The 24,272-nt window shown below is 44.1% G+C and overlaps 1 protein-coding gene across 1 annotated transcript in view; it reads right to left on the bottom strand.

The window, feature by feature from the left end:
* Window positions 1-24,272, bottom strand: part of kank4 (KN motif and ankyrin repeat domains 4) — a 73,128-nt gene that overhangs the window by 6,486 nt on the left and 42,370 nt on the right. The window contains exons 3-8 of the mRNA XM_078285452.1: window positions 13,120-13,193; window positions 11,578-12,347; window positions 9,484-11,463; window positions 9,275-9,408; window positions 8,571-9,220; window positions 3,648-3,741 (exon numbers count right to left, since the gene is read on the bottom strand). Coding sequence (XP_078141578.1) covers window positions 3,648-3,741; window positions 8,571-9,220; window positions 9,275-9,408; window positions 9,484-11,463; window positions 11,578-12,347; window positions 13,120-13,138 — 3,647 coding nt within the window. The 5' untranslated portion in view covers window positions 13,139-13,193. The remainder of the gene's footprint in view (window positions 1-3,647; window positions 3,742-8,570; window positions 9,221-9,274; window positions 9,409-9,483; window positions 11,464-11,577; window positions 12,348-13,119; window positions 13,194-24,272) is intronic.

Here is a 24,272-nt window from a genome sequence, read left to right as displayed (position 1 = left end):
ACAAATAAGTATGTGTACAGGCATAGACACATACACAGCACCACATCAGTAAGACATTTAAACTGCTAAAACTACTGGGAAAGCATTGAAGTCAACATGGGCAAAGGCTAGATAAATAAGAACAGGTCATTCCCCTTTATAACACAAACGTGACATGAAAGGGATGCTTGTGTAATACAACCTTGGCCCATACATCCAAAACATCCTTCACACATAAAACTTACATACACAAATACATGGGCATGTTTGCCCACACACACACATGCAACCTTGGACAAAACCCAACCTTGTTCACAGAAGAAGGGTAATGATATAATTAGTGCTCTGGAGGTTGTTTAGGTTGTGTGTGTGTGTATGTGTGTGTGTGTGCGTGCGTGCGTGCGTGTGTGTGTGATCATTGGGGTATATCATGAAGGAACCTCTGTGGGACCCGCGATCAGATAGGTATTGAATGCCACCAATTCATGCTTATTTATGGCCACACACACACACACACACTGCGTGGAGCGTTCAGGGGCCACAACATTCTCAGGATTCCAGAGGAGCTCAAGGGAGAGCAAAGATAGGCTATATGACCACAAATTTGTGTGTGTGTGTGTGTGTGTGTGTGTGTGTGTGTGTGTGTGTGGTTTGTACTGAGGGACAAGGAGATCATAGACAGATCATCTAAAGAGGAGAAAAACAAACAAAAGCCCACTTCCTGGTTTGGGCAGCAACGTGATGTTGTTAGTGAAAATATTCTTGTCTATGAAGTCTGTATCCTCATAACCAAAATATGTTCAATTCCTTTTAGAGTAGAACAGCATAATATAGAATAGAATCGATAGTTATTGTCCACATCAAGGGCAAACTTTTTAGCTTCACCAGCAAAATCAAATATGACAAACCAGACGCAGACCATCTTATAAGAGGAGGTCCTTGCAATAACTGTCAAAAGTAATTCATCATCAGTTTAGGAGAATAATTGCATTATGGGATGCAAAGGAAGTGTGTATACTTCCTGCATCTTTGCATGAGAAACAGATCTATAATCAAAATGAGTTTCTTTGGATCTGGAAAAAGATGAAAGTGCAGACTGCAGCATAAATCTCTCCCTCAGATATACATCACAGTAAAAGCATTCAGTCCTGAATCAAAATATTTCATTCATGACAGTGAGTGGTGAAGCAGGAGTGGCTGCTATGTCTTTTGGCAACAGCTCCTCTAACTCTCTCATCTTTCTGCCTCCCCCCACTCACTTCACTACACACTACTGGAAATATATAGAAATGGACAGTCATTCTTGTAAATGGCTTTGGGTTTCTTTTGTATGTATCTTGACAAAAACTGTACACTGATGTAAACAAGACTTTATTGTGAATTGAAATACCCGGTTAAATAAAGCTTAAATAAAAATAAAATACCTATAGTGACTTTTCCATATGGTAAGATGTGATATCATTTTTCAGAGTGCTTAGAGACAGCATGTCGTCAGCTTGGGACTGTTTCTGGTGGGTCGCCACATGTTAATATTACTAATATGAGAAATCCTCAACTAAGGCACAATATACTTGATTTAGGGCCCAGCTGAAAAAAACTGAAGAACCATCACTTTACACTTTTACACTCTAACAGACAAAAAAAAAAACAGGATTAGTTGCTCAATAAAAGGATTTGGATTGCCTTGCACTCCCCCTTTCCCCCTCAACACTGTTTATTTAGTTTTAAACAAAATCCAGAGAAAGTGTGTATAGTTCCCCATGTCTCCTCCCCCCAGAAAAAAAAACAGATCCTGAATGTTTTAAGGTAAAACTCCAGGATGAAAAATAGCCTACAGATAGCAGTCTGAATCTCATCTTCAAATAGTACGCTGCAGCACAGATGTGTGTATCCCTTCCAGAATAGTTCCCTCCCTAAGAAAACATCCACTAGCATCCTAAAAACGAGCTCCGGCGCTCGTGGAGAAAGTCCAAGATGAAAGAGAAGTTGTTTGTGAGTTTCCCTCAGAGGCATCGTGGAAACACAACCAATGAGCTGACAAACTGTTTGGCTGCTGTTGCTTTGATGAGAGAGGTGGATCACTGTCAGGCCCAAGTGTGGAAGACTGAGGTAATTACTATGTGTGTGTGTGTGTGTGTGTGCGCGCATATAAGTGTTGTATACTAAGTGCCGTGCCAGGCAGCTAACTAGCATCAGGCCAGCCAGAACGAATAATCTCTTTGCCTAGAGACACGCCTTTGTTCTTTCAACCACCACCATCTGCTAACTTAAAACTCATCAGCTTCACACACACACACACACACACACACACACACACACACACACACACACTGCATCAGGCACTAATAAATGCTGACACAAGCACACATGCACAAAAACACTGAGGTATCATCAACACTGACAAAAATATGCGCACACATCACATAACATACAACACGTATTCAAGCGCACGCGCACACACACACACACACACACAGACACACACAGACAGACACACACGCACAGTAGCAGTGGTGGGGTCAGATTCGGGGCAGTGTGTCTATGAAGGAGTCTAGATGACAGACAGTAGGTGGTAGAGTTGTGAGACACAGCTGGGCTCAATTCACTTTCAATATCATCAAATCAGGCAGGTTTGGGTTTGTTTTTTTTCCAAAATTTAAAAATTGACAAACATTTGCCATGTGACAGCTGTCATACTCCCTAACCTACTGAGAAATGATTCTGAATAAATGTTCTATTAATAACAAATGCACATGCACAATTTCATTTTGAATTGATGGGATTCTGGAAGTGAATGGACCTTAACGTTGGTATAAGAGAACCTGTGACCATCATTTTGCTTACAACTAAGTCTCACCATCATCATGCTTATATCCTCAGGGACTATTAATTCTCTAGCTATGGATTGTAGGGAAAGTGTAAAGAAATACAAAACTTTACCTGCCTATCCCCTATACTGAATATGAACAAACTGCCTACAACTGAAGACTACACAGGTACTGTAAATAGATCAGAACATATCTGGGTTAAAATACGACCTGGATACATTTTGCATATACTTAAAAAAAGAATTGAGGATAACTTGATTTATCTTTATTTGTAAATGAAATGCCTACATTTGAGGCTGTTTAATTATCTGGAAACATAAGCAAACTACATGCAGCAGTCCTTCAAATTGCTCCATTGCTACAGACAATGCATGACTAGACATCCAAGGACCCATATCCAACACTCATGCACTGAAAACCCAAGACAATGCCTGTGTTAAATTATTTTCTGCACGCTTTCTGTTGTGCATTTTCCACAGAAGAAGAACCACAGATGCAGGTATCATTTGACATACATCAAAGGATTACCTGCAGTCATTTTCCACACTTTCCTGGCTAACTGGCTAATCCTTCTGAAGCCCCTTTGGAGAATGTAACACATTAAACCTGACAACTCTGAAAAGAAAAGATATGTAATCCCTGTTTTTTGGGTTTTTTTTTAATAATTTGTCAAATTAAATCCAAATAAATTAGAATATGATGTTTCATAACTTGTGGATGTCTGCAACGGATGCCTAAGGGTTAATTCTTCTTCAGAAATACAAAATTCACAAAAACACAGCTGCACATACAAATATAGATCACATGGAGAGTGGATGCTGATTAAAAAGAGGACTTTACCCTCCATTCACGCCAACAAATTTCAGGTTTTTCTTGGCTCCCCCGTTCCCCTGCTTGTCAGCAACGCCATTTTTCTTCATAATGGATTTGAGACCTGGCGGAGAGGAGAGACAGACAGAAAGAGAGATGAAAAGGGAAGAAGAGAAAGAGTCATCAGATTCCTGTGGAGTTTGTGTGTGTGTGTGTGTGTGTGTGTGTGTGTGTGTGCACTCACAATGTCAGAAAATGCACAAACAAATCAAAGCTGTTTTTCACATTCATTCATAAAGATCAGATGTTACAAGACCGCATCTCTGGGCATCCACACTTTGCCAAAAAAGTCACTTAGTCGTCTGCTGTGCTTCTCATCTTTTAAAATGCACATTGTGAATGGACTGAGACTGTGAAATTCCATCAGTTATTGCATCTTCGCATGAAAAACAATTAAAATATTTTTAGGTGCACTTGATTGTTAGTGCCAGACATTTAATCAGCCTCAAAGGCAGACACATCAGTTGCAAGATAAATCAAGACGATGAACTACTAGTTTGCCCGGATCTGGATGGGATATCTGGATGTAGATAAGAGCATGAGCTAAATGCAGAAAATATAAATGTGCTGTAATATAACTGGCTGTGTAATTATACAACAGCCCCTCCCAAAGCTTATCCACCCACCTAGAGAGGCACAGATACTGATACATATCCAAAATCAACGCAAAGCAATTCTGTCTCTTTCACACATACGAGAAGGATGTGAGATCTCAGTAAAGATGCAACACATTTTCTCCACCATTTGTATCCAATGAAGACAAACAAATGGTCTGTAGTTTTCAGTAAAAGTAGATCAGATTGGTATTGGCAGCTCTAGTGAGACACACAGCAGTAATCGTTTGCACCTGATGGCTGTATATCAGTTTAGCTGTGTTTGTGCGTGTTTATGTGTGTGTATGTGTTCCTTGTGCAGGTGTAGATGTCTGTCTGCCTGTCTCTATGTGTGTGCCTGTCTCCGTGTGTGTGCATGTGTGTATATGTCTGTGCATTTCCTAGAAAACATAGCGGGCCTGGAAGACATTGCGGAACCTCTGGATGCAATTACAAGCCAGCAGAGCTCATCAAATGGTGTGGAAACCCTGTGTTGGCGCAGAAATGGGCTGCTGGGGCCCCATCTGTACATTCCATACAGAGACCCTAATGAGACCAGTGTGAGTAAACAATACCACACAGTCGAGAGAAAAAAGAGCATTCTTAATAAGAGCGCACAGTGAAAATGAGTTATTAACATGGGTACATGAAATATTAAAGCACCACGCAGATGTTATTATATGATGACTATTAAAAATGAGTGCAGAAGGACTCCAAAGAGCTTTTACACCCACTGTTTTTTCATGAGAAGACCAACGTGCCAATATGAACTGGGTAAACATTCACCCAGCCATCCTAATATGTCAGGAGTAATGAGGCTGATAGGTTGATTGTTGGGTTTATTTTATTATGTACAACCGTGAAGGGTATGGAGAAAAGCCAAGGATTCCCAAGGAGCTCAAAATACTAGAAAAATAAGGAGAGGGCAGCCAATTTTAATGCAAAAACAACACTATTTATTCAACAGTCACAGATGAAAATACGTACATAAACCGCGGAACAGTAAATAGGGCTACAACACATGCACACTTTAGGCAATGTATTTTAAGTGGATACACTCTTCGACCCTCTACTGTTCCACGGCCTGTGTATGCATTTTCATCTTTGCTTCTGTTACAGTAGCTTGAATAAATACTGTTCTTTCTGCATTGGAGGTGGATGCCCTCTCTTTATTTTTCTATTTTACTTTATTATGACCTGAAAAAGACGTGTTTTAATCTATACGCCTACATACTGTATGTCCTCAGCTACATAATCACACACTGCTGGGCACAAGACACCTCAGTTTTGGTGTGATTAGATGATAGTGGGTTGCCTATCATGAAAAGCAACTGGATAGATTGAGAATTGTGGTTCCTCTGAATGGTAATGTAGGGCAGGAGTATTCCCTGGGTGAGGTACAAGACTTGACATTGTAAGCCTTATTGACAACATACAACCTTGACATTATCGGGCCTACTTGCTTATTTAACTGTCCTATAATTGATTCTGCATGGGCTCCTATGCTCCCTCCCCTTGGGCTCCTAGCCCAGTACGCCTGTCTTAGTGGCCCCTCTGACAGCAGGCCCGGTGCGGAGACTCTCGAATGTTTTATGTCAAGGACACAACACTAGATGTTTCTTTGCACCACAAACCACCAGCTGAGAAGATGTTGACCCAGGGACCACCATCTAAGATGAATTGTGCTTTTAGATATGACTCTGTGAGATAACAGTGGGGAGAGGGAAAGTTAAGATTGGATTTGGCATTTTAATACGTCCTCTTGCTAACTTCTAGTAAATCAAACAGTAGTGTAATGCAACCTTTCCTCATTTTGTCAGAAACCCCCTGAGATGTTCCCAGCTTCCCCGGAAGTCTCCAAACACCAATTTGAGTCTTTCATGAGTAGCATTGCAATGACATGATACAGAGGGGAGAGTTAGTGTTCATCAATGCAACACTAGTGGTGTCTGTTTCCAATATGTGTAGGATTGGAACACTGTTGTAAGTCAAGGTAATTGAAGCCAGACTGGGAATCTCAGATGTCAAAGAGGCAGACAGCAACCACACTGAAATAGTGAGAATAATACATGACAATCGTAAATACATGCAAGAACGCATATAAATCTAGGGCACACACACACACACACACACACACACGCTTACAAGCACATTCGTATTCCCCACTGAACGTAAAATGAACTCTGAACATAAAATAAATGTGATGGCAGAGTGATTCTGTACTTTAGCTCCTGGGCCATAACCAGAACAAGGAGACATCGAGGGAAGGAACAAAGGCATATCTGATGAGTATGTGAGGGTGTCCATGCAGCTATGTACTGTATGTGTGTGCTTGCATATGTGTGTGCACATGCCTGTGTGTGTGTGTGTGTGTGTGTGTGTAGCCATAATGTGTGAGGCAAGAAATATACTGTATATTTGATGTGCTCCTGGAGGCCATCCAACCATGTCATTTAGCCTGTGCTCAGCGACACGTGTTGTTCCACCTCTGCTCATGACAGCCAATAACTATGTTCGACTCGAGGGGCCCTTGGCCTATCCAAGTCAATACAGCCACTCTGTGATATGAAACACAGCAGACATGTAGAAGGCTGTGCTGCCAGGACAGACGGCCTGAAGCTTAATATCATGATACAGCTAAATGCAAACTAGCAGACACAGACCTGTGGAGCCAAGTAATGAAACACTGTATTTCAAACTCTGCATTGGTATCCAAAGTTGAGTGGTGGTGCTATTGTTTTTCACTGGCCAGTGCTACTATCTGTCATGCCTTACCTCTGGCATATCTTACCCAATTTACTGTAATTCAAGGCAGGCTGACAATAAAACTAAACTAAACTTATGCTTGTGTATGTGTTCAACTACAGTACCGAGAGCTCTGCCAAGAGAGGCTCCATAATGACAAAAATAATAAAATAGAGATGGGCTTGTGGAATTATGCCTTGGCCCCTGCGATGTTGGCACAGTCTCAGAAGAAGATGCCACAGCATAGTGGTTTAAGGGGAATCAACAAAGCAAATAAAACAAAGATAACAGAGTGATGAATAGTGAGGCAAGGCAGACAATTCCCTTTCAGTCAGACCACTGAAAATAATGGTATTAGTGGGGATGGTTGAGTATGAGGGAGAAATAACATAATGAACTACCTAGAAGAGTATGAACAGAGATTATATTTCATCCAGGAGGGAAAAAAAAACAAAAAAAACGGACTTTCTTTTTTTTGAACTGAGAAGTCAAATTGAGACCTAGTTACAGACATTTAAAGTGCTCAGGGTATTTTGCATTCTGTTACATCATGTCTCAATGCACTTTTAATCAAGAAACACTTTCATCATAAAGTTTAAACCATTTATTGGAACAAATGGTTATACAGTTATATGTAGCTTTAAAGACTGCCCTCTTCAGAGTGCACCATGCAGAAACCCAAGCAAGTCTGCTAAACGGAGAACAAACAATACTCAGCCCATCCCCACCCCCATGCCTGCATGGAGCCAAGTACACACTAGTCCTCATGTTGATACGCTACTGTCGACAGAAGTGTCACCAGACATGATCAGACAGCATAACATACAGAGTAGAAAGCATCTCTAAATAATAGAATAGGACCAATGTGGTTTCAGGCTGGGGTGGTGGAGGGAAGCTTCAGCACAGTTACAGTGACCAAGAAGCAGGCCAGCTTAAATAGACCATCTTATTGTCAGTGTTTGATTGTGAGTGTGTGTCTTGGATCAGCAGACAGGCATGTTGGTGTGCAAGGGTGAGTGCTCTGCCTGAACTACTGCAAAGCTCCATAGAGGAGACACCATCGATCTCTGCCAGTCTCCTCATCTGTGCTGTGCTACTTATTTGGCTGTCTCTGTAAGCCTTCTTGTACAAGAGAGAGAAGTAAGGATGGCAAGATGAATATTCAAGTCCACAGAGTTGGACATTTCCATATTAATCGGTGATGTGAGGCTGCTGGCAGAGAATCAGAAGGGACCTGGTATAATGAAGTGGCAAGGAGAATATCAACTAAGGGGATATATCATGATCCTCTGTGAGGGATTATCTCAATGGATATGAAAGTGGAACAGATTTGCACTCATGAAGTCCAATTGGTTGGTAGGTATCAGATAGATAGATAGATAGATAGATAGATAGATAGATAGATAGATAGATAGATAGATAGATAGATAGATAGATAGATAGATAGATAGATAGATAGATAGATAGATAGATAGATAGTCAGAAGCACCAGTGTATGGAATAATTTGAGTATATAAACCATTTTAATGTGGTTCTAACTGAACCACAGGCCTACCTTGTTCCTGCTGTTTGCTGGCTGCTGCCGCTTTCTGGCCTGGGGAGTAGAAGGCAGAGAGGACACTGAGGGAGCTGACCAGCTGACTCTGAATAGAGCTCATCTTGGAAGGGCCAGGTTTCCCTGCTGGTTTCCCTGCTGGTTTCCCTGTTGGTTTCCCTGTTGCTGCTGCTGCTGGGGCTGCTTTCCCCACAGGCTTGGCTGATGCTCCTTTCCCTGCCCCTGCTCTTTTCCCTGCAGTCTGTTTCTGTGTGCTGGGAATCTCCTGCTGGCTGGCCGTCTGCTGAACTCCAGAGCTGCTCCCCAGCTGTGCCCACTGCTCTCCCAGAAGCCCTGTTAGCCGGGTTACGACTTGACCCAGAGCCGCGGGCGAGGTTGGCGACTCACTGGAGCCTCTGCGAGGAGGTTGGGCCTCGCCTGGGTCCCGACGCGAGGCCTGGGCTTCACCTGAACCATGGCGCTGGGCTGCTTCACTGGAGTCTCTTCGAAGAGGTTGTGACTCACTAGAGCCTCGGCGTGGGGGTTGAGTCTCACTGGAACCCCTACGAGGGCCCTGAGACTGAGGCTGGGCCTCACTTGACCCCCGGCGGGCAGAGCGGGCCTGGACTTCACCTGATCCACGACAAGGGGGTTGTGATTCATTGGATCCCCTGCGTGGAGTTTTGAGCTCTTTGGAGTCCTGTCGAGTTGCAGGGGTCTGGGACTGGGACTGGGTTTGAATTGTTTGGGACTGGGTTTGGGTTTCACTGGGCCCTGGAGATGGGACCTGAGGCTCGGCTTGAGTCAGAACCTGAGGCTGTGGTTGTGACTGGCCCTCGCTAGATACCCCAGGAGGCTTCTGGGCTGGGGCACGGTCCTCAGCCTGAGACGGAGTCTCGACTTGAGGTGATGTCTGTGGTTCAGACAGCTGGACTTGGGTCTCACTGGACCCCCCACTAGTATGCTGGGGTGGGGCTTGAGCCTGGGGCTGCGATGGGGCCTTTGCCTGAGCCTGAGGCTGGGTTTTTGTCTGGGGCTGGGACTGCTTGGGTTGAGTTTCGCTGGATCCCCTACGAGGACGCATGGGTGGAGCCTGAAGCTGAGGCAGGGAAGGCTGGGACTGCTCAGTTGTGGGCTTCCGGCCTCTCTGAGGTCTCACTGGAGCCACTGTCTTCACAGCTGAATCCTCTGCTGCTACTACAACACTGTCAGTGACCACAGTCTCTTTGGTCACAATGCTCACAGTCTTACTATCTGCTGCTGTTTGTTGCTTTTCTACAGTTTCCAATGCAACTTGCTTTGTTTCAGCAGTTGCCGTCACTACACTCTTTGGAGGCATAATTTCTTGTGTTTCTGCATCACTCTGTGCAGTGCTCTCTTTAATCTTAGATTCTGCCTCTCTATTTTCTCCTGTCGCAGCAATTTGCAAATTGGTGTCCCCTTCATCTTGGGCCACACTGTCTGGAACTAAACTTTGTTTGACTACACTTTCTATAATTGCAACTGAACTCTCTGTGACTACATCTTTTGTAACCACACTTTCACTGTCCGCACTATCTCTTTCAATTCTTTCATTAACAGTCTTATCTTCCACTCTTTCACTGACCACAATATCTGTGTCTTCTACTCTTTGGCTGCTTCCACTTTCTCTGACTTGACTCTCTGCTGCTACATTTCTGGCTGGATTGTTGTCCTGCCGTCTGTCTATCTCTGTCTCGGTCTGCTGGTCTGTCCTCTGTGCTGCCTCTGTCTCCGTCACCCTGTCCACAGTGTCCACCCTCTCTGTCTCTGTCCCCTGGTCTACACTGCTGGCCCTCGGCCTCATTGGATGATCCGTCGCTGTCTCTCCTTCTGTCTCTGTGACTTGGTTAACCCTATCTGCCACTGGTGTCTCGGTCATCTGATCCTGAGTGTTAACCCTCTCAGTTTCTGTGCCCCGATCCATGCTGTTGGCTCTCGGTCTTGCTGGGCCCATAGCAGCCACCTCTGCCCCCATCTCTGTCACCTGGTCATGCGTGTCAACTCTCTCTGTCACTGTTCCTTGATCTACACTTCCAGCCCTTGCTCTGGGTACACACACTTCGATACAGATTTTCTCTGTGTCTGTTCCCTGATCTACAGTACCAGGGAACTCTGTCCCTGTCTCCTGGTTGGCAAAATCTACTTTCTCTGTCTCCGTCCCCCTGTCCATGCTCTCTCTCCTTGGCCTGCTCTCTCTCTCTGTAGTACAAACCTCCACTCTCATTCCCTCACTTAGTTGTAGTATCCTCTCCTCTTTCAGCTTGTTCTCTTCCACTTGTTCTTTCAAAAGGTTGTTAGTTCTATCCAGCTCTTGGCTAGCCTGGGTTAGTTTAGCTTCCAGTATTGATAGCTTGTCCTGCAGCTGCTGGACACTACCTAGGTCCTCATCACTACTGATATGATAATGTTTTCCATATTCCACTGCATTAGCACCTTGAATACTGCTGACTCCCTCAACGTGTTTCATAGCCACTTTAAGTGATGTTAATTCCTGTGCTGTAATCTCCTGTGATAGCTTTTTCGCTGCATGCTCTAAAGGATTTTCTAATGTCACTTTTTGTCTGTCTGATTTTTCTGACAGCTGTGTTTGTCTCTCCCATTCCTGCTCTGAGAGCCCACCCACTTCTCCCTGTGCTAAGGAACTCTTTACAGATTCATGATGCATCTCTCTCTCTATCTGTAACACTCTGCTTCTTTCTGTTACGCCTTGTTTCTCCTTCCCTGTTGCCTGCTCCACTGGCACATAGCCTGAAGCTTCTAAACCTCCCTTGGGTTGAGTTATCAGAGCTGAGTTCAACCCTCCTGGAGGTCTGTCTCCTTGTGGCTGAGTGTGTGTCCCAGCATCAGAACTTGGGGCCGGGATAGAGGATGAGGTGGAGGCCTGGGCTTGGGCCTGGGCTTGGGCCTTGGCTTGGGCTTGGGCTTGGGCCTGGGCTTGGGCCTGGGCTTGGGCCTGGGCTTGGGCCTGGGCTTGGGCCTGGGCTTGGGCTTTGGCCTGGGCTTTGGCCTGTGCTTGGAGCTGAAGTAGTAGCTGCTCCCTTTCCTCTCTCAGCGAGCAGATCTGAGCCTTGAGTTCTGGGATGGTTTTGACCTGCTCCTCCAGCTCTCTCACCCGCTTCAGTGCCACTGTGATCTGCTGGTGAAGTCCTGTCCGGTCCTGGGGAACACACCGTCTCTCTGTTATGTCCGGTGAAGCACGGAACACGTTCTCTGATGAGCCATTCTCTGGCGTTCCCACCACCCGGTCTGGACTGCTAGAGTCAGAACCTTTTCGGTGCTGTAGGGTGATGGGCATGCTAGAGGCTCGTAGCAGGTTTGGCCGACCCTGCATCCCCACGGGCTTCTCTTCCAGTCCCCGAGCCCCAGCACCAACTTCTTCTCTGGGCTTGGCTGAAACATAGCCGCCCCCCTGGCTGGTTGTCCCCCTGCTGGACGTCCCCCCATCGCTGGGTCTAAAGTCAAATATCTGTTGGACCTCCGTCACCCGCGATTTGGGCTTGGGTCCCAGGGTGGAAGTCCCAGACCAAGTGCTTTCCTTGGGGGCAGGCCTGGCCCCATGCCCAGGGAGGCTGAAATTCCTGGGCAGAGTGCTAAATTTAGGGGGGCCCTTGACCCTGCGCTGGATGTGGACCCTCTTGATGGTGTTGCCTTTCTCGATATCGTCAACATATTTGAGGAAGTCCAGGTCCAGGTGGAAGCCATAGGGGGTCTCCACTGAGTAGGGCAGCTGCTTCCTCTGAACTCCCCCCTCACCGGCCTTGGACGGAAAGCCGTTCGCTGTAAGAAATGAACATCACAATCAATCAATCAATCAATCAACCAATCAAATACCACTACAACTAATTCCACCATTTCTCCTCCTCCTCCTCCTCCTCCTCCTACAACTACTACTACTACTACTACTAATAATAATAATAATAATAATAATAATAGCACTAATAATAGTAGTAGTAGTAGTAGTAGTAGTAATAAAAATAACAATAAATCCATCAGATATACAATTGCAATAATCAGATCAGATTTAAAATCATAACTTTCAATCACTCTGTCAAAACAGCTCACATTTCTATTACCTCAGACAACACAACTTTACAAACGAACATGAACCGGATCACAGATTATTTTTATCAGCATTATTATTCACATTCACCCCCTTGCACAGACAGGCTGTACTGTGCTGCACACATGGTGCTTCATTATGTAAAACCATATCACTTACTGGGATGTAATTATCATGCAGTGATTGCGCCAAAACAAAGTCATCGGTATGCAAAACGCTGCTCATGCTGTGTCAACTTATGAATACAGTATGAGACAGGGGGCGGTTATCACCAGGAGGAACTTTGCCTGCATTTGTCCTCATACAGGATCAGGAAGTCAGATGTTTAACCCTTCATGGCACAGATTTGATCACGTAATGACATGAAAAATCAGATTACATATGACTAGTTCCTTTTCATACATCCACGGGAAGATCAGATATGTGCCACAAAGAGTTAAAAGTGAGATTATTTTGTGCTTGTGTAAATGCAGTCTCAATGATCCTCACCACTTTTCTTGTCCATCATTGGAGATGGAGTTCAAGGTCATCGACTTGTGTTTGGTACAGTTAGAGCTGGCAGCCTAGATAGGAGAGAAATGAGAGAGTTGTGTGAGAAACTGAAATAACACCCATTATCACCACCTGGACAGAACTCAACCCTGCATTCTAGAGGAGAGTAAATATTTGTGTCATTAATGTCCTGCCATCTCCAATTTTTACAGGAGGAAAATGACAGAGCTGTGAGAGCAAATGAAATGAGGAAAACAGAGTCTGACTCAGCCTCTCAGCTCTACCAAGGTCCTTGAATCATACAGGCGTGGATGAGGATGAGGAGTAACATACAGAAAATGTGTTGGTTTTAACAGATTTTTTAAGTTTCCTTTGTTTAAATTACTTGTTCCTCAAGTGTGGCTGAATATTCCTATTGATTCTGTTGGGCAACTGAAATAGTACTACAATCAACATCTGTAACATGACTCAGCCTTTCCATACAAGTGAACAAATATTTGCCTCTCTGAGATAAGATATATTTCTGTAAGACCATGCCAGAGCCTAGGCTAGACTGCCAGAAAAAAAAAAAAAAAACATGCTGGCAAAAATGCTGACTTTAATCAAAAGTAATCTTGGCAATTTGCAACAGCTTTGTAAGTAAACCCAACATGATATAGTCTATTGTGCATGCAATATAATATTTTAATGACCAAACAAAACACAGCACAACTGTTTTACAAAAGATTCTGTTGCAAATAGCTGTCTGAACATTGTTTAATCAGTGCTATGCAGCGGTGTAGGGGAAACAGAGGAGATTGTTATACTGAAGAGGGGCTGTAGGCATTTCTATTGTAATTAGACTCATGTGAAGGGTATATCTGAAATGCCCAGAAGAAAAGGTGAGTATGCAATTGATACCTTTATACCATCGACTATTCTACTGGAGCCAAGATTGCTTTTCGTAGTAAACTGTACCAAGCACCAGCAATAATTGATAGCATGGTATGTAGTGAAAGGCAGCGCCATCATGTCCATTAACTCCATTTTCCTTTATTGTCTCGCTGAGCCAGACCCTTAGAGGCCATTTAAAGTCATAACCACAACACTGGACAGACCCACGGTTCCATTCTACTGAGTGGGAAAATGTTCCATTTGGTGCAATTTTGTGTCATTTGTTCCAGTTGGAGAAGCCAAGAAATCAGAGCCGCTTGCCCATTTTTTACGAGGAGGGTCTTGGAGAGTCGAGGTAAGCGAGATGGAAAACAATTCAACGAGGGGAGTCAAAACTTTTAACGGCTTATGCAAAGCTTCCTAATAAAATATCCAATACTAATAATAAACCCAGGCAATTCCCACAGCCTTGAGTGAGCTGCACAGTTCAAATCCATATTAAATGAATACTTAAGCCCTTACAGCCAAATATCAACTCTAAAGCTATTTAGCAAATAGGCACACATTATTCACACAATTTCCATGCAAATTTGTACCAGTGAAGAAAATATCTGCTATGTAGGAGGGCACAGCGTGTGAGCGCCTGAAGCTCTGCTTTAATAAACGCTGGAGCACAAACTTCAACATTTGTGTCAATTTCAGAGGTGTAAATTTACCTTTCCATTATTTTTTAGTAGGCGGTCCACTATGTGTAATACAACAGACAGTACAGACAGGGTTTTCTACAGCAGTCTTTCAAACTACTGTTGTATCCTAAGGCATCATATTAAAATCAAACTGTAGATGTTATCAATCATGTTATACAATAATAGATATATATAGTTATAGTGATGCAATTCTACAGATCCTTTTGCTTTTAGAGTGTTTCCTGTCATTTATCATTTCATTTCCTATTTTGATGCCATCGCGGAGCCGTTTTTTGCAAACACACACACACACACAAAAACCTGTTAGGGGCCTTGAGGGAATACGAAAACACTGCCGCTTAAGAGGCAGTTTTCATATTTCAAATGGTTGCTTTGATGCCTGCAGAAAGAATGGGAACACCACTCTCCACTGTACCTCGCTACATGTGGTATGTGATGCTACAAAAGAATAGCCCCCTGTCTCCCTGAAACCTCATACTACTGACGATTCAGCTGGCATTTTGAGTTTACCAGTTCAGAACATTTTCAACATTAAAATTTCCAACTGACCTTGTAGCCAAATATATAGCCAAAAGCCACCTATACTTGATTACGGGTCACAGAGCTATTGGTTGATTACAGATGGTAACATTGCATTAACACATCCATTACAGCATATTTAGATTAGATTTTGTGTGCTTGTGCTGCACAATATTTAGTCTGATACAGTCTGCAGTATGAGCATTGAGTCCCAGCCACTGTGTAAAGCTGTGCTGTGCAGCGGTGAGCGGGGACATATTGCAAGGCAAGCATTACATGGGCTGGCAATGTAATCAATCAACATGACAGCCAGTCTACCCAGGGATCTAAGCAGCAACTGTGACAAGCTCTATTTGGCCCCTGTCCCGTCTTCATAAATTGAGCCTTAACAATGAAAAGAATTGGTGACCTGGAGCAGAAACTGTCCCACCTATCTACAGGCTCTCTATATTTGTCTCTGTTACAGATGAGCACACACACACACACACACACACACACACATAGACACAAAGATCAACTGACTGACAGCCAAAGCACAGGATCTGACACCATGTGATTGCTACCATGGCAACCACTCTTCAATCCACTACTTCTGCCTGTCCCAGGAGTGTGGAGAGCAGGGGCATCCCTGACTCCTCCTGATGTTTAATGCGACTACAATCGGCTTGCTGTCCTTAAGGCTTAATTAGCCGATTTGCGAGCGGAAGAATGCCGCTTGTAATTGTCGAGTGAAGCACAGGCAGACCCCGCTGGCAATTATACGCAGTGGGCAGGCAACAAAAACCTCCTTAATTAGATCCTTACCAAACAGAGAGAAAGGTAGAGGAGGAGAGAGAGGAGGGAAAATAGGAGGGAGAAATAAAGATAGGAGGGTGATAGGAGGGAGAAATAAAGAGAGAGAAGGTGAGGAGTATGAGGAGTGAGAGAGGAGCATCCGAGAGAAGGATAGAGCAAGATGGACTGAGTGAGAGAGAAGATGATACTGGCAAGAATGATGGGACAATAATAATCTGTGACTTGGCAGAACTGTAAATTCTTTAATGAGGAAGGTTCTAGCTGACCTTTCCAACAATCTCATTTTCAGGAATTTGAAAGTTTCCTCTTTTAATTAGTCACTCTTAAAGTTCTTGTAGCTAATGAAGGCCTTGGAGCAACAGGAGTAATATGCATGATCAACATTAATGATGACACAAGGGGCCATAAAGTCTATTAAAATCCAGCATGCATGCATATGTTTGTGTGTGTATGTGTTTGTGTATGTGTGCATGCACAGGGATACAATATCAGTTCAATCTGGTAACATGCAGTGTGTGGCGTGTACAACGTGTGTGTGTGTGTGTGTGTGTGTGTGTGTGTGTGTGTGTATACATATGCAGCAGCACACAGTATGGTAACTAGTAGAATTTCATGGCTCCCCAGCCCAAGTTAGTGATTAAATATAGCAAGCCACTGATGACGCTGATGATGCCCAATCCACCCTGGATTAGAGTGATAATGACTATGAGCTGAAAGCTCATAAAGGATATGCTAATGCAAATTGATAGCACTGGCTGGAGGCTACGTTAGGCTAAAAGGCTACTTTGAGTGTGTGTATGTGTGTGTATGTCTGCATGTGTACAGCTAGTGGCTTTTTATGTCCAAAATTGTGTTTGTGTGTGTCAGCAACACGTTAGTCACTTTGTTAGTCACTGTTGGTTTGTGTGTGTGTGTGTGTGCGTACAGCATGTGTGCTTTTGTGTCCAAAATATGTGTTTGTGTGTGTCAGCACCACGTGAGTCACTTTGTCATCCCAATGAACAGCAAACACACTCCCCTTCTCACACATTCACATAAGCCCTTAAAGGACATGCCTCGATCTCTTAACACCAATCCAATAAGTGTGGCAGCTGCTCCAGAGGTGACGACGTACGTAATGAGAAGCCCGGAAGACTCTGCTATAATGGGAGTACAGTAAATAAGCTCATACTGACAGCCAGACAAATGCCATCGCTGTCCTGTGGAAACCTCAAACTTACTAATATACTTGTTTTCTTTTTTCAAAATGTAATTGAGACTCATGGAACGAGCCAAATACTTGAAAGAGAAAGAAGATTTCTAAGGTTTCTGCATGATATACAGTAGTATGTGATGATATCAAATAAGCTTGCAATGACAGCCAGCCTATTCAGCGTTTTGAAATTACACACAAACACACGCACGCACACACTAGCACACACACCTTATTTAGAACCTGAACCTCTTTAAAATGCCTGCTGACCCAGCCTACCAAGAGGGGGGAAAGCATTAATTGAATGTCATGGGTCATTACAGTGGTGCCTGTGTAGAGGAGATTGAATTAGACTGATACACGGACACACAGCAGGCTGAGATGGAAGACAGGGCAACAGGAAATAAGATTGGAGAGGGTGAGCAAGGGACAGGCGGTGGGCGGGTGGGAGAGAGAGGGAGAGAGAGAGAGAGAGAGAGAGAGAGAGAGACAGGGGCAGAGACGGGAGTGGCAACTGTACACGCTCATATCTCATACATGCATACCCTCTCTCTTTTGCTCCAGCTCTCCCTCTGTCATTTTCTGTCTCCCACTCTATCTCATTAAAAAACACACACCCTTCTGCATGAATGCATTACTCTCTCTCTCTCTCTCTCTCTTACACACTCACACACACACACACACACACACACACACACACAGAGAAAGACGACGTACACTGGCTACAGCTGCACCTCTAAATAAGTGTTCATCAGCAATGTGAAAGCAGCAGTGGGGAATTGCTAGCAGCAGCAGAAGAGAGTGGAACAGGCACGCCAACAACAATAACAGAGGTCTCGGGTCCTTATCACAGTCCTGACATGGGACCAGCTATCTCTGTTTACCCTTGTAACAGCCTGAGAATGTGGGCAGGACTGTCCAGCTTAATACCCAAACTCTCTCAGCCAGAGATAGTCAGACTAATACAAGCAAAAACATGCAGACACAAACAAGGACACAGATATAGACACATACTGTACAGATGCAAACTACACTTACGACCAAACCTCATTTGGATGTTAAAGGTCCCCTATTATAGGAATTCAACATTTTCTCAATTTATATACATGTATGATCAAAGATGTTTAATGAAGACATTGTTACAATTAGATTTTGTTATTGCATTTTCAAAAATCCATCCTTTTTTACAGGCAGTTTCAGATTAACTCCAGTAAACGCATCACAACTGGATTTGGTCCTGATTGGCTCCCCTCATTACAGAATTACTGAAATCCTTCCAGTCAAGCCAGTTTGCAGCATTTGAACTGGAAAGCCTCCAGTCAGCAGGTTTACCTCATCTGAATTAGAGGAGCTGCTGCCGCCGGCCAATCAGGCTCCAATATTGTGACTGGCATGTCTGTGAGGACTTCAAAGTCATTCTAGTTACCTAATTCGATTCAACTTAAAACTAAACAAAATATTGCATTGACCTGAGGTGAGCAGGAAAGATTGTGGCTGACCCCTCCCACCCTGGACACAAACTTTTTGAAACACTCCCCTCTGGCAGGAGGCTGCGGTCCATCAGGACCAAAACCTCACGCCCGTCTACAGCTGGCCTCATCAACAAGCCCCGGGACCCCCACTGACACGGACTCTTATCCCCTCCCCCCATAGGCACTACACGTTACATTAATGTACAGTCTCCACATCTGACTCAATGCGTTACATTAACGCACATCCTTTTGGACATTCTTTTTCATCTCTGTACAGTGAACATATTCTCTATACTCCATACTGTTAACCTTTAACCTAACCACATTCTCTGGTCAATATTTTGCACATTCCTGCACAAACTGTACAGCTTTTTCATTTCACTTTAAAAAACAGATATATTGCACATATTTTTTTATTATATTTTTATTATATTTTTTTCATATTCTGTACTATTTGTGTTTCTTGACTTTCTTGACTTGCAGTACTTCCTCCTCCTCCTCCTCCCCCATACTAAAAACAGGAGTGAAAGGCCCAGGTCAGGGATTCCGGGATGTGGTGAAAATGGCTCAAGACTTTGTCCAATTAGTATGATTGCTGGCCTGTATTGGGAAGCCTATAGGAATAGGGCTGTTGAACAAGAGTAGATCGTTGACGATGCAGACGTGTGTCCCATCAGTGACCCCGACAACACCAGGAAAACACACTAAATGCTATTTCTTGTGCAATGAAATAAACTGCATCACAACATGAGGCTGTGAAAGAGCTGTAATTGTTGGTGTGATTATTCTACTGATGGAGGGTTGCAATAGACCCAAATCATCACTGCTGCACTGTTGCATTTTGCCTGTTGCCAAATATCTTAATGTTGTGATCACTTTCATTTCGGGCCTAATACCGCTGCTTCGTTGACTGGGAGATGTGAGCGCATCTGTAATGAGATCAACCACAAACATCATGCCTGCACAATCTAATCTGTAGCGTTATTAACTCACTGTCATTCAGCGTTTGGAGAACATTTCTTCCTCCTCCGCCTGTTGCAGCCATTTTCTCCTCTGCTTAAGAAAATCCCAAGACATCCTATCCTTAGGAGTTGTCTTAGGGTCTGAGATGTTTCTTGAATTGCTTTTATCTTATATATTACTAGGATTTAATCTTATTTTTAAGGGGAAGTTCTTAGAAATCGTCATATTTCTAAGAATTTTCTTAGAATTTCAGCACTAGGACCAACTGAATACGGCCCCTAATGTTTGTGTGTCCATTTTGTATCTGTGTGTCCCATTACAGAGCAGAATGTGATGTAATTCAAAGACATTCCCTATGATACAAATGCATGAGGGATGCTGTTGATGGTGCAACTAATTAAATCTAGTGAGTTGCAGGTGTGAATGTCAATTTTGCAGATGGCACACTACAGAACAGAGAGGCTCTGGACCAGTGAGCTGAGAAAATTATAGACATACAGTGTAGACAAGACAACTGGGAACTGGAAAGTTTCTGATTGCTAAACTAGATTGGAGAAAAGACGGTGTTGGCACCAGAGCATGAAGAGAGAATTGGGAGGCGTTTATCTGATGTTTCAGTGTTTATCTCAGTCTGCCTGTGTCCTCTGCAGGGCCAGATCAATCCCACCGCCCTATACCGCCTATCTGAGCACAATCTAGTCCATCCCGCGCCAGTCTTAGAGTATCTCTGTCTTTGTATGGTGCAAGAGCCAGATCGTCCTCCCTCAGCTAACGCCTTGATATTACTCTAGGGATTCTGGGCCAATTTGGGATACGTCTTCTGGGCCAATTTGCACTTAAGATCCTTCAGTCCAGTCCAGTCAATTCCAGTCCAGGCATAATCCAGGCTACTTAATTTCTGTCTAGACCCGTTAGATCCAGTTTGATCCAGTATGACAGTCCTGTGTATGTATTCTGCAGAGGCCAGATTGTTCCCACTGCTCTACGCAACATCTGGCTCTGAACCTCAGAGAGAAAATGAGTGAGGGAACTGTTTGTGGCATTTGTCAGGCAGTAGCAAGATTATCCTGGATGGCTGCACCAAGCGCTGTTATGTTACAGGTCAATTCAAACGGTTTTATTTTTCTGTGACGAACTTCAAATTAAGGTTATGGGTTGCACCGGGTACCTTAACCCATCATCATAATTAAGAACATCTTTGAGTGTAATAGGAATTTCAATGTAACTGTTATGGACACAAGTCTGCAGAAGTTTTCTTCAAAGTAGTAGATAGGCATAAAAACTGTGGGAAGCTACAAAGCTGGTTAACTACAGCGGTTTGCTGGTTATCTCTACTTTGCAGAGCCCAAGAGAGACAAAAAACAACTGTCTGTGTTGGACAAAATCTATTGTCACTGCTTTGTTTTAGCTTACATTATACAGTATGTTCTGTATCTGACTGCCGAATGGAAATTATTATCTTTTGAAGCTCAGGGCAAACAAAAGAAACTCTTTTTCAAAAAATAAATCGACCAAAAGGCACAAAAGGTACCAACTGTTTCTGTAGTTTTGTTCTGAGGCAATGGTTCTGTAGCCTCCGCACAGGGAATTGAGTTATGTAAGATAATAAGAATGGACAGGCTGCATATGGATGGTGGCCTCCTAGATTAGCATATCCCACAGTGCAATGTTCACCCTGTGTTTGCTGTGTATTTTTCACTCTGTCCAACCAAGCAATATCAAACCAGGAGGCCTTCATCTTAATACACCTGAATGGTTGACAAGGAGATAGTCAAAGAGGAAGAGAGAGGAAGGGAAAATGAAGTGAAAAGTAGAAAACCACAACATGGCAACAACCTTGGATACTCTTACACTGTTAGATATCAGCAATTTGTGATGTTCAGTTCATTCCAGGAGTATTTTGCGATGAAGTGTTGTAATTTACTGTTGTGGTGTACTAGCTTTCCCTCAACCTGCTTCATCTACCTCTACTTTAGTTAGCAATTTCCTATGTTCCCAGAATGCCTTTCAACAAGCCCCACAGAAGTTCACATGTGTCGGTGGAGAGAGTGACAGTGATAGTAAGTTTTTCCAGTCAAGAAAAAGTGAGAGCGGAGAGGGAGCGATGCTGTGATGTCCTGTGCCCGGTTGTTCAAATTCCAAAAAAGCCGTCAAAGAGGGTGTTACGTTTCACACGCTACCAACCGCAGATCTGCAAGCTGTGGCTGCACTGCATTCTGGTCTATTGAGACTACTGTCAGTGGAGAAACTGGTATCTCTGCCTCTTCTATGATGGATTTCTCCTTGTAAGATTGTTGATGTAAAAAATGGTGAGTCTAGAAAGAGGGTTAGCAAGAGGACACCTAGTCTTGTTTAATAGTGTTTAGGTTTTAGGGTGGATTTACTCAGCGTTACCGTAGGATCTTGTGGATAAGGCCCCTTTGAAGTAGAGGCAGGACAGGATGAATCACACAGAATATAACCACTATGATCAACACTAGTGCACATACAGTAGTTTGAATAGACATGGAGGATGATAGAACAGAAAGAGAGCAAGAGATTTTAGGACCGCCAGGAGTGGTTTAGCATCTCAGCGTTGCCATCCTCGTCCTGCGTCTGTCTTGTCAGTCTCCAAAGGACAGATAACCCTCACGCCCCACCCGCCCTGCATCTGTTTTCTTATCGCTCTATCCCTCCCATCCCTCCATCTCTCTATCCCTCACCCACAGAGAGGAACAGCATCCTGCTCTTACAGACGGGTTCTCCTCACGCCCTACAGTGGCATTTCAGCACGAGGAGCAGCTGCCTGCTTTCATTAGCGATAAAGGAAGCGACACACCATCTATTATTCATCGGAGCACACATCCAGCCGGCTCTAGCTAGCGTAGAGATCCTTTAGCGCGATGGCTAGCGTCTCTCCCCATGCAAATTAATGAGGGTCCTGGAGCCACGTACGGCTACCGCTGCCGCTAATTAGCATGTGGGCTAGCTGACTGTTCCTGCGTGGGAAGTCAATATTAACAGATGTTAAAGGAGGTTGAAAAAGAGATAAAGGGGAAAGGGAGGTGGGGTACACTTGGGGAGATGGAGGCATAGTGATAAAGAGAGAGAGAGAGAGAGAGAGAGAGAGAGAGGGGAATGTAATTTAGGGAAAGCTGTGGAATAAGTGAGAGAAAGACGGAGCCGGAGCGGAGGGGGAAGGGAGAAGGATGCTGTTAGAGGGGATGACAGGAACGAGGGATGGTGAAAGGAGGAAGAGAGACAGATGAGAGATGTGACGAAAGAATGGAGGGCGGTGTGTGTGTGTGCGCGTGTGTGTGTGTGGGGGGGGTGTTATACTGTACACTACCATAGGAGAGGGGATCAGTGACAGTACTGCCATGTCTCATCACATCTGCTTCCGCTAGCTATGACAGGTAAAAACAACACACACACACACACACATGCACACACACACACAAAACACGCATAGAATATTCAAACGCATAGACAACTTCAAACCGATGTTATGAACCCATTCACACGGAAACACAAGGTATAAATATGCCTGAACGAACCCCCTTCTTCATTAATTACCACTTTCTATTTATACAGCAGAAGTGAGAAGGAGACACACACACACACATGCACACTTACATGCAAACACATAGAAAATGAATACAAAATAGACATTGATGCATGCACGTCCGCAAACATGCACCCACCCACAGCCACCACCTCTCCCCCCACCCACAAACAGACAGACACACACACACACACACCTCCTAGTAATAAGAGTGTGCTTGACACCAACAGAGAGTGAAGGCAGGCAGCCGATGGCGGTACAGTATAGCAGCACATTCTGTAGAGCAGGCAGGACGACTCTGGGAAGAAATCAACACTTTACGAATTCACAGTCTATTGATCTTAGAGTGATGACAGCTATCCAGCTCTGCTTCCGCTTGCGCACACACACACACACACACAGCAGAACACACACGCAGAAAAACACACAGATACACAAACACGAGCACACTCAAACAGCCTAGGAGAAGCGTTGGCTGGTTGCCAGAATGTGTAGACTGACTGTATGTTCGCTTCCCTGTTTGCGTGTGTGTGTGTGCATGCATGTGTGTGTAGCCTAATTGCAAGCCTGCCTTCTTGCTTCTCCTGCATTGCACCAGCTGCAAAAGCTCAGTGTGAACAGTGCTAACATTCTGCTAACAGAGAAACTCCTCTCTCTCTCTCTCATTCTCACACACTCTCACACACACACGCACACACACACACACACACACACACACACACACACACTTTGGCGCTTTTTCTCACACATCCCAGACAAACACATCTGACCCATGTTCCCCCCGTAGATAGAACGAGATGGAGAGAGAGGAGTGAGAAAAGAGGTGTAAACAGATCAAGAGAGAGAAGAAGGGCAAAGAGAGGTAAACAAGATGGAAATGAAAGCAAATGAATACAGAGGGAAATACAGAGGAAAAGTAGTTCATGAGAGCAAGAGAGAGAGAGAGAGAGGGAACGAGGGAGAGAAACAGGTTAAGGAAAAACAAGAGGCAGCAAAAAAAACTTAATGAGAGGACGTGAGCGGGGTAAAGACAAAAATGGGGGGATGAGTCAGAAAACGGGGAAAATTCTCAAGGGGGGGAAGGG

This window comes from Centroberyx gerrardi, chromosome 9 (genome assembly GCF_048128805.1).
Source record: "Centroberyx gerrardi isolate f3 chromosome 9, fCenGer3.hap1.cur.20231027, whole genome shotgun sequence".
Taxonomy (NCBI): Eukaryota; Metazoa; Chordata; class Actinopteri; order Beryciformes; family Berycidae; genus Centroberyx; species Centroberyx gerrardi.
The sequence above is the reverse complement of the archived record's forward strand: the minus strand, read 5'-3'. Positions and strand labels throughout refer to the sequence as shown.